General features: G+C 49.3%; 5 protein-coding genes across 5 annotated transcripts; 3 read left to right on the top strand and 2 right to left on the bottom strand.

Moving 5' to 3' along the window:
• Positions 1–1,491: 1,491 nt before the first annotated feature.
• Positions 1,492–4,843, top strand: FTJAE_4690 (uncharacterized protein; the record flags this gene model as incomplete). Its single annotated transcript, XM_037351120.1, has 2 exons — positions 1,492–2,136; positions 2,219–4,843. 2 exons carry the CDS (start codon positions 1,492–1,494, stop codon positions 4,841–4,843), a joined length of 3,270 nt encoding a protein of 1,089 aa, XP_037208163.1.
• Positions 4,844–5,665: 822 nt separating this feature from the next.
• Positions 5,666–6,713, bottom strand: FTJAE_4691 (60S acidic ribosomal P0 protein; the record flags this gene model as incomplete). Its single annotated transcript, XM_037351121.1, has 3 exons — positions 5,666–5,672; positions 5,723–6,483; positions 6,540–6,713. The coding sequence occupies 3 exons, from the start codon at positions 6,711–6,713 to the stop codon at positions 5,666–5,668; spliced, it is 942 nt and encodes a 313-aa protein (XP_037208164.1).
• Positions 6,714–7,095: 382 nt separating this feature from the next.
• FTJAE_4692 (tRNA (guanine-N(7)-)-methyltransferase subunit trm82) lies at positions 7,096–8,838 on the top strand (the record flags this gene model as incomplete). Its single annotated transcript, XM_037351122.1, has 3 exons — positions 7,096–7,637; positions 7,688–8,377; positions 8,427–8,838. 3 exons carry the CDS (start codon positions 7,096–7,098, stop codon positions 8,836–8,838), a joined length of 1,644 nt encoding a protein of 547 aa, XP_037208165.1.
• Positions 8,839–9,688: 850 nt separating this feature from the next.
• On the bottom strand, positions 9,689–11,096 carry FTJAE_4693 (uncharacterized protein; the record flags this gene model as incomplete). The annotated part of the gene is made up of 4 exons (XM_037351123.1): positions 9,689–10,008; positions 10,058–10,882; positions 10,936–11,005; positions 11,061–11,096. The coding sequence occupies 4 exons, from the start codon at positions 11,094–11,096 to the stop codon at positions 9,689–9,691; spliced, it is 1,251 nt and encodes a 416-aa protein (XP_037208166.1).
• Positions 11,097–13,435: 2,339 nt separating this feature from the next.
• On the top strand, positions 13,436–14,938 carry FTJAE_4694 (uncharacterized protein; the record flags this gene model as incomplete). The annotated part of the gene is made up of 3 exons (XM_037351124.1): positions 13,436–13,532; positions 13,614–14,542; positions 14,591–14,938. The coding sequence occupies 3 exons, from the start codon at positions 13,436–13,438 to the stop codon at positions 14,936–14,938; spliced, it is 1,374 nt and encodes a 457-aa protein (XP_037208167.1).
• Positions 14,939–15,254: the final 316 nt, after the last annotated feature.

Below are 15,254 nucleotides of genomic sequence, written 5' to 3' on the forward strand. Positions count from 1 at the left end.
ACTGTATAATCTCTGAGATGCGTGCCGAGGATTTAGCTGTTTCGATGGAAGTTCTAGGTAGATAGCTTACTCCGTACCTGGGTAGTTCATTAATCTAGAGATATCACCCAGGAAATAGTGTACCGAAATCTCTTGATGTAGCATTGATTTATGGCACCATATATCCTTCCACTTCCCACATCAAGCTCCAGACAGGAACTCTATTTCCTGCATCCATACCGGCAGGTCTCTTTCCAGGCATGATCGATTGCTTTAGAGGGAACCAGGCCCTGTAGATCTCGGAAAAGCCGCGAATCGCCATCCATTAGCTACGGTCGTTCGAGGGCCATGACTCTCGACTGTTTACTCACACGTTGTTCGCGAAGACCCGGGTCCCTCTCGTTGGTCAAACGCCTCCATGGTCAGATTCCTTCCGTTTCATGGCTACATGTGCTGTTCGCTTGTGGGCTCTGGCGCTGTCCATCTCCGTAAAATCTCTGGAGTACCTTGTCATAAAGTCCCTGGATCATCCATCAGGATCGGAATTATAAGACAAGGGGTCCTACTATTGCCGAACGTTCCTTTCTTCTCCATTCGTTACCACTTGAAGATGAGGAGATTTTGTGGTTGCCGACCTTACCAGTAAAACGAATTGTCGAGAACTGTGTCCTAATAACCAAGATGACAGGTGACTATGAGAGTCCGCCGTGGTGTTTCTATGCTCGTCGATGCAGATTTGGTCTCTCAGATGAAGCTGTTACATTGGCTCCTACTCCCGGGCTTGGTGCGATTGATGTTGATTTACTCCGTACCTACCTACCAGTTAATTATCTTCTTTTCCTTCCCTTTTCTTCTTCACCGATGTATTCCATAGCGCTCTTCCCCACATAGAAACAACCAGAATTTGATTGACTTAGTACCTTATAGAGAATTTGAAGCGTCTGTCTAACTACTCTACTATACCTACCTAACCTTCCAAGTGCAAGCTGTAACTCACCGACCGATTGTGTTCTATGTTTGTGCCCTATTAGCGAATCGCGTTGGTTCTATGATAAACTAATCTGCAATATTTGGAGCCACTTTTTGATGCCCCATGCTGCTGTTTTCCTTGCTACCCTACCTACCTATTACTCCGTACACCTACGTAGGCACCTTAGTTTCGAGCATCTCGCACCAGCGGGGTTGTATGGGGATGCTTCCTCTTTTTCTTGTCATCATATGAGCCCTGCATGATCCATCCGTTGATCACCATACCATTCCTTGTTCATCAGTGCCACCATTTTACACGCCAGATCTTGCTTCTATTGTCGACAGCCTCGAGCCCACCAGCAAGCATTAATCAATCACACATATGTACCTAGGCCTAGGTTGCTGGAGCGTTGATTGACCAAAGACCCCTCCTGAGCTGTTCTCAAATCAGAAACTGGCCTGCCCTTGCTTGATGGATACTTCAGACGGATATCTATTCGTTGCATAAACATCGTCGCCGCTGGAACAGCCCATCCCGTCTCCATGTTCCAGCCGTATGGTGCTCCCAGTGTTCGGCATCCGCCATCTGCGGCCCTTGGCGTCACCTTCAGCTTCAAACTCCAGGTCTATCTCTGTGCCTGCTTCAGCCTCGGCCTCAGTTCTAGCTCTCTGCTCAAGGCAGCCACATTTGTTATTTCTGGCGCTGCAGCAACAGTAGCAGCTCCCCCACCTAAAGCTTCTGCCATTCCTCATTGGCACCGTCATGTTGAGCACTCACTATACCATGGCTTCTCTATCCGCTCATTCCAACATCCGCCATCTCCCCACCGTCCTCTCCAAACCAGGGGTAAAAAGACCACCACCACCATAAAGCTCTCCGATTTGCCTCAGGGGCTTATTCAACCGAAGCCAGCGTCTTCTCTACCAACGTCATCGTCAGTTTCATCTCCCCACGATGAGTCGACAGAGGCCTTGCCGCTCCCGCTGCCGCCATTACCCCAAGATCCTCCCGCATATCCCACCGTGCTGCTTCAAGCCCGTCAGAACATGCTCAAGTTTGACAATTGTGTGTTGCTGACTCGGGTGGGCGGTTTCTACGAGCTCTACTTTGAGCACGCTGAGGAGTACGGGCCCTTGTTGAACATCAAGGTAGCTAACAAAAGGACAAATGCTGGCCTTGTCCCCATGGTATGTTTATTAATGCCCTCTACCTTGACGTTATCTTCTTATCTTCTGGTCCAATGTCTCACCATACTCATCCGTCTTATAGGCAGGTTTCCCCTTCTTCCAGCTCGATCGTTTCCTCAAAATCCTCGTTCAAGATCTCGGTCGCCATGTCGCGATCGCTGAGGAGTATCCAAACTCCCCCACAGCAAAGGTCAGATCAGGTGGGTTGATGCACGATCGTCGAGTTGCTCGTATCATTACTCCCGGAACTCTAATAGATGAGAATTTTATGGATCCATATGCCAACAACTACGTGATGGCGATTCATATTGACACAGGCATCAAAGCCACAAATACCGTCACTGATGTAAAGACCGTTATCGGCCGAGTGGCAGGCTCGGAAGGAGGACTAGCGGGCCATGAACCCGAATCAGACCACCTATCACCATCAGCTGTTGACGTTGGCGTTGGCCGACGTGCTGGACAGTCTCAGGGGTTTCAAGACACCATGTCACTCGGCCTAGCATGGCTCGATCTCTCGACCGGCTACTTCTGCACCCAAGAAGCCAATCTTGCATCTTTACCGACGATCTTGTCCCGACTATGCCCGCGCGAGCTTCTCCTAGACCAGGCTCTGCAGTCTTGCCCTGACAATGGCCTATCCGACCTCCTCACTGAGGATCGTCACATCATCTCATACGCACCCTGCCCGCATGATTTTTCGCTGTTTCATCCGGAAAACTGGACGCCCATGCTAGAGTGTGCCCTAGCTAAACATGAAGCATCCGCCTTCTCACCAGCTGAGGTACACGCTGCCGGCTTCCTTCTTGGTTATGTCAAGGATCGACTTCAAGGCATGAGTATGAAGTTGCAACCTCCGCTAAGAAACAAAGACATGCAGATCATGGCTGTTGATAAAAATAGCATGCGTGCTCTTGAAATCAAGCAAACCATTCGTGATGGTGTGTTCCGGGGTAGTTTGCTACATGCCATTCGTCGCACTGTTACTAAAAGCGGTGCTCGACTCCTCAACGAGTGGCTGAGTGCACCGTCCACGTCTCTTGAGCTCATCACTAGTAGACAAGACCTCGTCACCCGCTTCATCGACGATGTAAACCTGAGTGACTCCGTAATCCTCTTGTTGCGTAGGAGTCACGACTCTCAGCGACTTGTTCAGAAATTCACACTTGGCCGTGGCGATGCTGATGACCTCCTCGATCTGGCCAGTACCATCGATGCGACCAGGGATGTCGTGAATCTCTTGAAAAATGCCAACGCTGCATCTCGCAAGTCAGAGCACCACTGCCTAACTTCATTGTTATCTCGAATCAGTCTCACGCAGCCCCTGAAACTTTCCCAGCGCATCAGAGATGCAATCGATGAAGAAGGTGTTGTGTTACAGCATGACGCCCAAGACTCCGAGGCCAGCCAGATGTTAGCCCTTGCTGAGATTGTCGTTAGCAACGAAGGTTCGCAGGACGATGCGGCATCTCTTCCTAAGGGCAAGCGAAAACGGCCCGTCAGTATTCGGGATTATTACGCCGAAGAGAATGGAGCCTGGGTCATGAGACCTGCTGCGAGCCCAAACTTGGCAAAGCTTCACACTGATCTCGCGTCTTTGACAGAAGAGAAAGCGACACTCAACGAAACCCTCCGCCAAAGATTCAATGCTCCTAGTCTATCCCTCAAGTGGACACCCGGCCTTGGCCACATTGCCCATACCAAGGGAAAAGATGCTCGAAATCTTGCTGATGTACAAGCTCTGTCCTCGAGTCGTTCCACAAGATCTTTTCACATCTCCGAATGGACACTTCTCGGGCAGCGTATGGACCAAGTTCGTGTCCAGATTCGTGCTGAAGAACAAGCCGTGTTCCACTCCCTTCGAGAACTTGTCGTCAAAAATCTTGTCAAGCTGCGCCGTAATGCCACCATCCTCGATGAACTTGACATCACGACCTCCTTCGCTAAGTTAGCTCGCGAGCAGAACCTCGTGCGGCCCGTTCTGAACAACACGACTAGTCATACCATTATAGGCGGCAGACATCCCACTGTTGAGGGAGGCCTATATGAGCAGGGTCGAAGCTTTGTGAGGAACGACTGTCTGGTCGGATCGCCAACTGACGGCCGGATCTGGCTGATCACAGGTCCCAACATGGCCGGCAAAAGTACGTTTCTACGTCAGAATGCTCTCATCACGATCTTGGCCCAGATCGGCTGCTATGTGCCTGCATCATACGCAGAATTGGGGATTGTGGATGCTATCTTTAGCCGAGTGGGCTCAGCTGACAACCTCTACCGCGATCAAAGCACATTCATGGTTGAGATGCTGGAAACAGCAGCGATCCTCAAGCAGGCAACACCGCGGTCTTTCGTCATAATGGATGAGATCGGTCGGGGAACCACGCCGGAGGACGGCGCAGCTGTCGCCTTCGCATGCCTGCATCACCTTGCGACCGTTAACCAATGTCGCACCCTTTTTGCGACACACTTCCACACTGTGGCTGACTTAGCTCAAGAAGAGGGATTGCGTTCAGCCGAGACAGGTGTTGTTCAGACATATTGCACCAATGTAGTCGAGGATGGCGAGGGAGGTTTCTTCTACAACCACAAACTTCAGAGAGGTATTAACCGACAGAGTCATGCACTGAAAGTCGCAAGGCTTGCTGGGCTACCGGATCGAGCTATTGAGGTAGCGAAACGTGCCTTGAAGCAAGATGACTTCATATAGGTGACTTCTGGTATGTATTGACGGCAAACAAAGTCGTGCCTCTGAGGGGCGGCAGACAGGGCCAATAATAAAGATTCAAAGGCTTGATGATGTCTTCTTGCAAGCTCATGGGATAATGGATAATAAGACAAACTACAAGGCGTAAGAATGCAACGAATGTATAGTATTAATCAATATTGGCTCATCTCCAAACTCAAGTCCGTGCCTGGAACGTGCAAGAGTTCTAGACTTCCAAGTACAATAGAAAGATTAACAAGAAGTGCAAGCTCTCTCTTGGTAAATATGATTATGTATCACCATTCTTCTCATATCCTACAGTTTAGCTCGGCTATTAAATTCGTTTAGTATAAACATGCACGGACATCACACTGCGGAGGCTTGAGAACAATCGAGGGCGAGGAGACCTGTATAATTTGCCCATTAGCTTTGATACTTTCAAAAGACAGGATGTCAAAATAACATGATTGTAATGGGTGTCCGTCATAGGGTGGTGATGTGTGTGTCATCAGGAGATTCAGGGTTAAAAAGCTCTTGAACAATTTATATAATCATCCGGAAATGTAAAAGGGAAAAAAAGAAAAAAAAGAATGTTTGATGTTTGTCTTACTAACCTTTTTGAATATCGCACTCCAGCAGAGCTGCATTAGTCGGTTTGGGAAAAGCTTTCACTCGCATGTTGAATCCTTAAACTTGATTCGTAACCGTCGCGACAGATTCAATTGTCCAGCAGACGATCTATGTGCCCCTTTTTTAAGATACATAAGTCGTAAACCCAGCCAAAGTCCTGGAAGGCAGTCGTACATCCGGTTGGTGTGACTACATTTAGTCGCTGCAGATTTGTTAGTCATCTTCACAAGGTATTGAGAGGGGTTCACATACAAAAGACCGCCGAAGCCCTCCTCGTCCTCATCCTCCTCCTCGGACTCGTCCTTCTTCTCAGCCTCAGCAGGGGCGGCAGCGCCACCGGAAGCGGCAGCGGCAGGAGCGGCGGAAGCATAAGCGTCGGGGTTGGCAATGCGGTCCTTCAGCTCCTCGATCTCGGGCCATGTGATCTCGGTGGAGATCGCAACAGCAAGAACCTTCTTGTAGCTGTTGACAACCGAGTGTAGAACAGATGGCAAAGTGGGGAAGTTCAATGCCAGAGAGATGGTGGCAATGGTGGTGATAGCCTGAGACAGAGTCTTGAGGAGCTGCTCCTCACCGACGTCGAGGACGCTGGGAGGGAAAGACTGTCCCTGGTCGTAGACCTGAGAGATACCCATGCCGTAGGTGAAAGGAGAGATGTCAAGCATGTTGAGGAGGGTGGCCTCGGAGGGACCGACCTTGGAGCCGGCCTCAACGAGCTTGAGATCAGTGGTGATTTCAATGGTACCACGGGCAATCTTGGTGGGGACACCGAGGGCCTGGAAGAAAGAGGTCTTTCCAGGCTCCATACCAGTGTTTCCAGCAGGAACCCAGACATCGGCAGGGGCGAGAGCACCGGCACGAGCAGGAGCAGCGACCTTGTTGGCGAGGATGATGTCACGGACCTCCTTAAGGTCGTCGTTGGTGAAGACGAAACCAACGTTACCCTTGACGTGGGGGAGGAGACGCTCGTACTCGGGGGAGTCAGGGATGAAGGTTTTCAAGGCTCGGCGAACCTGGAAATATTGTTAGCAACCGGACGGTGTCTTCATCCTCGAATAAAGGAACGCACCATGGTGTTCTTGCCCATGAGGACGACACCCTTGCTTCGGAGAGCCTGTCGGATCTCGTGCATCTGCTGGGAGCTGACATTGTCAACCTCGACGATGAAGATGGAGTTGTAGGCCTCGAGCAAGCCCTTGAGCTTGTCGAAATAGTTGGCCTTGTTCTCAGACTTGCCCCCCATATCTTCTTATTTTTCTGAAGGCAGGAGTATTTAAGGGCAAGGGGTATCGTAAAATGAAATTGGAGGTTGATGAAGATGTTGATGAAGACGAGAAAACTCTTTTGGCAGTTTCGGAAAATGTAATGTGAATTCGCTTAGGGCATGGAGACGCTAGTCTTCTTTGGGCGCAACCCAGGTGGCTTAGGTGGGGTAAGGTACCTTAGGTAAGGTACTAAGCATAGGTACATTCTCGATGTATCTTTTCTATCACGTCCGCCCGGGCATGAAAGTGGAACTTCGAAGAGTCTGATTTGAGCTGTCACCGAGCAATTGCTCCAGTATCAAATCAAATCTCATCGATTTTATAACCAATCTTCAATCAACTCACAGGGGCTCAGGCGTCATGAAATTTCCCTTCAACGTTGTCCACGTCAGTGGAAATGTTCTCTTTGCTGCTCGAGGAGGCAAGATTCATTCTTTTAGCCTTGAGGATGGATCTCACATCTCGACGTGGAAACATCCAGATGTTGACAAAGTAGACGCGGCAGTCAAGGCGATTTCAGATGGCATCTTTACTGAGAAACCCGTGACAAAGGCTCATACCGCCGAGGAAGAAGATGGGGGTGGACCGCCAGCTAAGAGACAAAGAACTGAAGAGCCAAAAGATGAGACAGCTCCAACCAAGCCAGAAGTCCAGGAGGATACTCAAATCTCGGAGGAGACGAAAAGCGAGGGGAAAAAGAAGGGTGGAAAGAAGAGCAAGAACAGACAAAATCAGCAACGAGCAAAGGATCACAACATCTCACGCGTGCCTGATCGCCCAGTCATTACGCATGTGACAAGTACTCTTGATAGCTCCTATATCTTGGCTATCACTGGACATGACAAGGCCATCTGGGTCTTTGAGAATGATGGGAAGGGCTCCCTCAAACAAATCAGCAAACGGTAAGCTCGTATAGAAAAAAAGCCCAGCCCGTATACTAATTCTAGGCCAGAACTCTTCCCAAACGCCCTAGTGATGTCGTTATCGGTCAAGACTCTCAGATTATTGTCGCTGATAAATTTGGAGACGTTTACTCTCTGCCTCTCCTCTACGATCCTACTCTCCAAACTGCTTCAACCCCTGTCCCCGCCAAACCGGCCTACAAACCATCTGCCAATACTACAACCGTTCACTCGAAGCGCAACCTGCGAGCTCTTCAAGAGCAGCAAAGACAGATGGAGCTTTCTTCACGGAACAAAAACGACAGCAATTCCAAAGCCGAAGGTCCAGACTTTGAGATTACTCTATTGCTTGGTCATGTTTCTATGCTTACTGCACTCGTGATCGGTGAGAGTGAGGGTCGGCGATACATTCTTACTGCCGACCGTGATGAACATATTCGGGTTTCAAGATACTTTCCTCAGTCATATGTCATCGAGGGTTTCTGCTTCGGTCACACAGAGTTCATCAGCTCCATGGTCATTCCAGCCTCGCGTGGTGATGTTCTGGTGTCGGGTGGTGGGGATGAGGACTTGTTCGTCTGGGACTGGAAATCAAACAAGCTACTCTCCAAAATCAGCATCTTGTCACTAGCTCAAAAGATACTGCCCGAGATTACAAAGGTAGCCGTGTCTGGGCTTTACAGCCTGGTATATCCACACGATGGCTCGGATCTTGTTTATATTCTTGCCATATGTCAAGAGTAAGTGTATTATCCATTGATGCCCTATAACGCAACTCACATTGATTAGTATTTCGGCAATCTTTTCATGGCAACTCACCAAAAATCACGCCCTTAATCGCCCAGCTATTATCCAGCTTCCCGGCAAGCCCCTCAGCCTCTCTATCAAACCCGCTGAGGGCAATGAAGCACCCAAGATCGTCGCTGCTCTGGACCCCAGCGATCCTACGCAAGCAAGAAGCCTGGCTGTCTACTCACTTACCATGACTGACGAGAAGCTCGCCACAAGCACCATAGCTTCGGTAGATGGCGACGATATCGAAAGCACTGAACTTGATGTCGATGAGAAAACCGTGAGGAGTCTTTTGTATAACACCGAACCTCTGAGAAAACAAGCCACGGAAAGGGAAGAAGAAAGGGGTGAGGAGCAGGTGCCCGAAGACCAAATGATGGAAGAGGCTGGGCCTCCTGAGGAGCAATAGGGATGTACTAAAAGTAATAGAAAAAGAAATTAATTTTCCAGTACCGCAATGGAAAAAGGCCATTTCCGCAACCCTACAAAGACGAGTTTGTGATACTCCTAGACTAGGTAGTCGAGTATCTAGTAGACAGTGAAAGAGGCAATGTGCTTGGCACTTAGCAACTTGGACATAGGTATCTTGCGAGGATGTGGACCATGCCTCCGGGAGCAAGAAAACACCAGACCTGAGGTAGTATAGGGCATTAAAATAAACTTAGTAGAGTTGTCCTAAGTCTATAATAAACTTATCCTAAACTTATGCTCAGTTGCCTAAGTCTTCTGTCACCTAGGATCAAGGTCCTGAGTTTGCTTTCCTTCCCTAGCCAGGTATCCTTTTGAAGCTTTGACGGTTCCTCGGTCCACTTCTCTTGTCACTTATGCTTTACTGGTAAATGTTACCAACCCATATCAGAATAACAAACAAATCATCATGTTCATGGTCTACGTCTGCTACTACCAAATTCATTTGAATCGTCTATATCCTCAAAACGCCAGCCAAGCCTGATCGAAAGCCCCTCCACCTTCACTGACCCCTCAAACGAGATTGTTCGAAGTTCAACTCAGGTGCCCACTCAACTGCACCTTATCCCCAGTACCACACTCGCTCACAATTCCTAGTAGACCATATCCTCTGCTAATTTTGGTATCATTGAACGATTAAGCGACGTCGTCGACAAGGACTGACGTCCACCCTCAGCTGCACTGTCTTTGACCAAGACTGTGGATGTGCGAAATGCCCTAGTCGCGCATGCAACTGACGCAGTTATGGCACTCGCCGTATGTGTTTATTGCGCCGCTCTCTTCCGACTGGTTTACTGCGAGGCGCACTGCACACGCTCACCGCCGGGATGACCATCCTCGTCGTCTTCGTCCATCATACCATCGGAGTTGCCAAATACTCTGTTCTGGGTTGTGTTATCCAGATCCTCGAGACTGGCGGGTTCGGACATGGCATCGCCAGGAGGTGCGTTCTGCGTGGCGGGTGGGAGAACTTTGCGGAGGGTCTCGAAAACTTCGGGATCATCGGTCCAGTTCTTCTCGGGGAACTTCACGTTGAACTTGATGTACATGTTGCCAAAGTCGTGATGCCTGGGAGAGGGCATACCTTGGCCGCGAACCATCTTGACGGCGTCTAAAACAGTTAGCTTACGGTTATTGAACGCATCATAGTGGAAACATACCTTGAGAAATAGCCTCGCCGGGAAGAATATCAATGGCAAGCCATCGGTCGTCGAGGTGCTCAATGTAGATTGTGCCACCAGCCAGAGCTGTGACAAGCTCAATGTCGCAGTTGTAGAGGAGGTCGTCATCCCGGCGAGTGAAGCGGGCATGGGGCTTCTGCTCAATCTCGAAAACGACGTCGCCAGCCTGGACACCGGGCGCTTGATCACCCTCACCTCGGAACTCAACCTTGGTGCCGCTGCGTACGCCCTTGTCAACGTGAACGTGGAGGACCTTGCGGTCGACGGTGGTCTTCTTTCCATTGCACTGCTTGCAACGATCCTTCTCCTTGATGATCTCACCCTCTCCGTTGCAGTCGGGGCAGACAGTCTGGAAGCGCTGAATCATGGGGCCCATTTGACGCATCATTGTCTTCATGCCATGGCCGTCACAGCCAGTGCATCGCTTGACAGCACCTTCCTTACCGCCGAGACCCTCACACTTGGGGCAGATGATCGACCGTTGGAGAGCGAGCTTAGAGATCTTGCCTCGGTAGATATCCTCCAAGGTAACTTTGTGGGTGTGGTGAATGGTACGGGCCTTGGGGGGGCCACGGTTCATACCACCACCGCCGAACATGCCGCCCATGCCACCGAATCCTCCACCTCCGAAGAATTGAGCAAAGAGGTCCTCGGCGGCCATTCCACCACCGCCGGCACCTCCCTCGAGGCCGGCCTCACCATACTGGTCGTAGATCTGTCGCTTCTGAGAGTCGGAAAGAATTTCGTAGGCGTGAGAGATTTCCTTGAACTTCTCTTCGGCGTCGGGGTTGTGTGCGTTCTTGTCTGTGTTACATTAGACATGTTGAACTGAGTAGAGAGGGTCTTGGAATACATACCAGGGTGGTACTTGAGGGCTCCGACCTTGTAAGCCTTCTTCAATTCCTGCTCAGTAGCAGTAGGGGCAACCTGTGATGTGGTTTAGCAGTTGTTCCAAGTTTGTTCGGGGGTCGATAAAACATACGCCCAAGGTATCGTAATACTTGGTTTCCTTGACCATTGTGTCGGTTGTTCGAGTTGTGTTTTGTTACCCTAGGGTCCAAGATAACAGGGGAGGCGAGGACTATTGTTGAATATTAGTAAGGCACAGACAAGGCAAACAAAGACGCAGATTTTCATGCGCGCAACAGCGATATGATGTGCAAAGAAGATCAACCATGACAACACCGTACACGGAGGATCTGGCACAGGGAGAAGACAGTGCTTTTATATGCGTACCTTGTTCGCCAAAGGGTGTATGTATCTCGAGTCTCCCGACGGACGGCGGGGCTGCGCTGCGGCGAGTTTGAACGGGTTTTGGTCTCTAAAATTCGATTCGAATAATAAGTGGAGGGGGAAAGGCGATCGATAAGAGGGCGCTGAAATTCGCAAATGTCAAAACAGAGGGGTGTTTATTCCCACTGAGAAGAAGAGAGAGAAAAGTGTCTCAAACAAAAACGTGAGTCAAACGTCAAGTTCAAATTGAGTCGAGATCAGGCGCTGAGACTTGAATTTGGATTGAGCGGACGGGTTTTGAGATGGAAGAAGGGGAGGCTGCAGCACAGTCGCGCCTCATGGAATTGTGTGGAAGAATGTAGATTCTGTGGCGGTGCTGATAATGCATGACCTGTGTCTTAGTGCGTCACAGTAGTAACCACAACCACACTGGCGGGCGGGCTATTGGAGTCAGGTCTCGGCTGAAGGTTGTGACGCGGCAAAAAAAAAAGGGCGGAAAACCTGTTGAAAGAAAGCCAACCCGAATTTTCATTTCCATTTTTCTGTATCTTTCTGCATCTTCTTCTAGAGTGTCTCCGGATTTTCCAGGGGCTTCTACACAAGGGCTCCAAAGCCCATCCTGCCATCCTAGGGCCACACTGCAGCATCCGGTACCAGCAACTAAGGTACTTACCTCCCTAGCCTCCATACGGACGGGCTGCTTACACCCGTACCTAACACCGAACAAACACACACGCCCCCATCCGTTATCCGTTGCCTCAACAGGTGTCATACAAGGCTGTCCAGGCTGTGTAGGTACCTCACTAACAGACCTCCCTGCAAGGCGTCCCCAGAACCCCTCCAAAGGGCCCCTACTAGGGCCCTTCCTGCAGTGGCCAAAAGTTCTCGGGCTTCGATTTTTTTCTCTCCAGCCGCAGGGTCCGATTTAGGACCCCACAACCCGACCCCGATGCTCCTGTCCGGGCATGCAGCGTGTTGCACTGATTCGCTCACTCTTCGCCTCTTCAAAAAAGCCTGCCTGACATCCCCTGTCACCGCGGAAGCTAGAATACCTGATTCGGAGGGCGCATGACAGTTAATGGTTTGATGCCGTTATGCTCCGTATTCTTTGACTACCTACATTGTTCCAACAGATGTATCTATAAATGGTCAGCATGGACTCAAAAAGTCGCGTGCTTTGCCCAGAGCCTGGAAACTTCCACCATCCTCTCAATCAACTGGGGTCCCCGAATTACACATGTATTGTTTGTTGTACTATAAACAAACCCTGTGTCCTACCAGTACCTCCCTGACCATGCAGGTTTGAATAATGAGATTACACAGAACGTTGACATGTGAGATAATCGCAAGGCTTCTCTCGGGCGATGAAACAACCCATGGTATTCCACGAGTCTCCAGTTTCGTCTTTCAAGCAACGTCAGTTTTGACGCAAGCACTACTTTCGTGCTGTAGACTTTTCTGATCTGGTGTTATGAAAGATCGGGGGATACACTCTGACCCTTCAGAAAATAGGAAACCTCTGACCCAGAAGTACCTAAATAGATTATTAGGTAGATACCTATCTTGAAAGTTGCTTTGCTTTCCCTCAGTTAGGCTAGGGGAGGGAATAAAACTCGGGACCTGAAAGTAATAAAATATCTAGGTAACTTAGGTAAATTCAGGATAGGTTTAGGATACCTTTTGTAGAGTTTATTTTATCACCCTAAACTTGGGTCTTGTGTTTTCTTGCTCCCCAGCTCCCTAAGGTTAGTTTACCTTTGAGTACACAGAGCCTCATGGAACGATAAAATCAGTAAAGTGATTAATGTGATTGGTCAATAAACCACTACTGCTTTACAAGTAAGGAATTGGAAATCTAAAAGTGGGACCGCTTGCTTAACTCACAACTTCAACCCTGTGTTCATGTACTGAAGCGTCAATCAATCTTGCTGCGACTCAAAACATTTTAATACCTTTGAACGACAATAATCCAGCATTAACCAGAAAGCCCTTTGTGCCCCCAATAAGCTCAAAGTGATAAAAGCGGAAGAAGAAGAAAACATATAGTCCTTGGTGCCACAGTCATCCGTCATCCCTCACATCTGCTTACCCTAATCTCACCTCGTTGCCATCCAATGGAATATTATGGGTGAGAGCACAAAGATTCAGAAGGGCAAGGCGTCAGCCAAACGCAATAGCGAGGCACGCCGTGAACAGAACCGTCTTGCTAGCCGAAACTATCGTATGTACTCTTCCTGATCCGAAGTTGCATGTCATATCGGCAGACTCGACCATACTGACACCATCACCCTTGGGATCACAGGCGAAAAGCGGAAGCAGAAGCTCGCCCTTCTGAATAAGCTTTTAGACCCTAGCAACCTTCCTAGCATCACCGGTGACGGTAATATAGATGATGTTCCGGGCCCCAGTGGTTCGAGTGACATCAGCCCTCCTCCAGCACCTCTGACTAGCCATCTCATAACATTGGATCTCAACACATTCGATGGCACTGAAACCTCTTCTGTGCCGCAAACCTGGGCGGATTTTACCCATGAGTCGGTTCCGACGATCATTCCTAACCAACTGGCACCGGAGTTTCCCCCAGTGCTTGACAAAGGCAACGCTCCCAACCTTGGATCTCATGAGCAATGGGAAGCTGTCATGCATGGGCTTATACAAAAATCCCCAACGTTTACAGGCCAGTCCCCAGCAGACTGCATAGGCTATAGGGTCATAGAAGAAGTCTTCGAGGATAGTCCAGACTCTAGCCACAGATGCTCTCAAGGAGCATCGAGCAATGACGATAGTTCCTTGAAAGACGTCCTATATGGGGTAGAGAGACTCAGCATTGAACAGAAACAATATCTTCTTCGTCACCTACAAAAGGATACCTGGGAACCAAAATCTCCATCTCCTTCACAAAAGATGCTACATCAGACTCCTGGTCAAATCCAAGCCATCCTATTTGCCAAAGCATTGTTCAGGACAGCAAATGCCAGACCATCGCTTTTCCCAACGCAATACACGATGGAGCCGGGAATATTTGGTGCAATATTCGCAAACTGCTACGCTCTCGGTATGGGGGGTGTAGACGAGATACTCCACGATGACGGTTGCAGTGTGTTCTCTGTCACGTCGGACGAAGGTCACCATCCATCAAAGTTGTCCTTTGTGAAGTCAAGATTCTTGGATGTATCATCTGATCTTCAGCCGATTGAGAAACAGTTAACGTTTGGTCATCATCCTTATATTGTGTGTCAGTATGGACGACTTCATGCTCTTGTGTACTAATGCAGCTAGGATGTTATTCCGTTCAAAACCTTCCGTGAGAACCTCATCACCGTTCTCGACCAAGATCCTAATGCCATTGATGAAGGGGCCTTGTGCCATGATATTCTTTCCGGCGGTTTCACATGCTGGGGAGCTGGAATGAACTCACGTGGCATGGGTGCAGGTGTGCCATGGGACTCACGTAGTTGGGAGCCCAGTATATGGTTTTTAATGAAGTATCGTGCTTTAGCAGGTGAGTGGGATGGTGAGCTGTGGAAGAGTGTTCGGTGGTGGCATAGTGCTCGAGGGGAGAGAATACAAATCTCGCAGGAAATAAATATAGGCAGCGACATGTTTCAGGGTACACCGAGGCGATAGAAAACACACAACTACTAACTTCACATTACCAAGGAATATTGACCTAAAGACAGTCTGATATAACATGCCATATAGTATTACGGACAAGTGCTACACGACAGGTTGATGATATAAAACACGAGTAAGAATATGGTATCACGAACAGTGCCTTACCAGACAAAGACCAAGCATTCAAAACCTGACTGCCGACCAAAGCGTCGAAAATAAGAACATGAAGAGCGGATGCATGCATGAGGCGATTTTCATCACGCCCCTTACACCAAGCATAGTTTAATGGTCCTTCGCGAGGCGTCAAGAAAAGCCGCGTTGGTCGTTC

The sequence above is a fragment of the Fusarium tjaetaba genome, assembly GCF_013396195.1.
Source record: "Fusarium tjaetaba strain NRRL 66243 chromosome Unknown NRRL66243_c0000090, whole genome shotgun sequence".
Lineage (NCBI taxonomy): Eukaryota > Fungi > Ascomycota > Sordariomycetes > Hypocreales > Nectriaceae > Fusarium > Fusarium tjaetaba.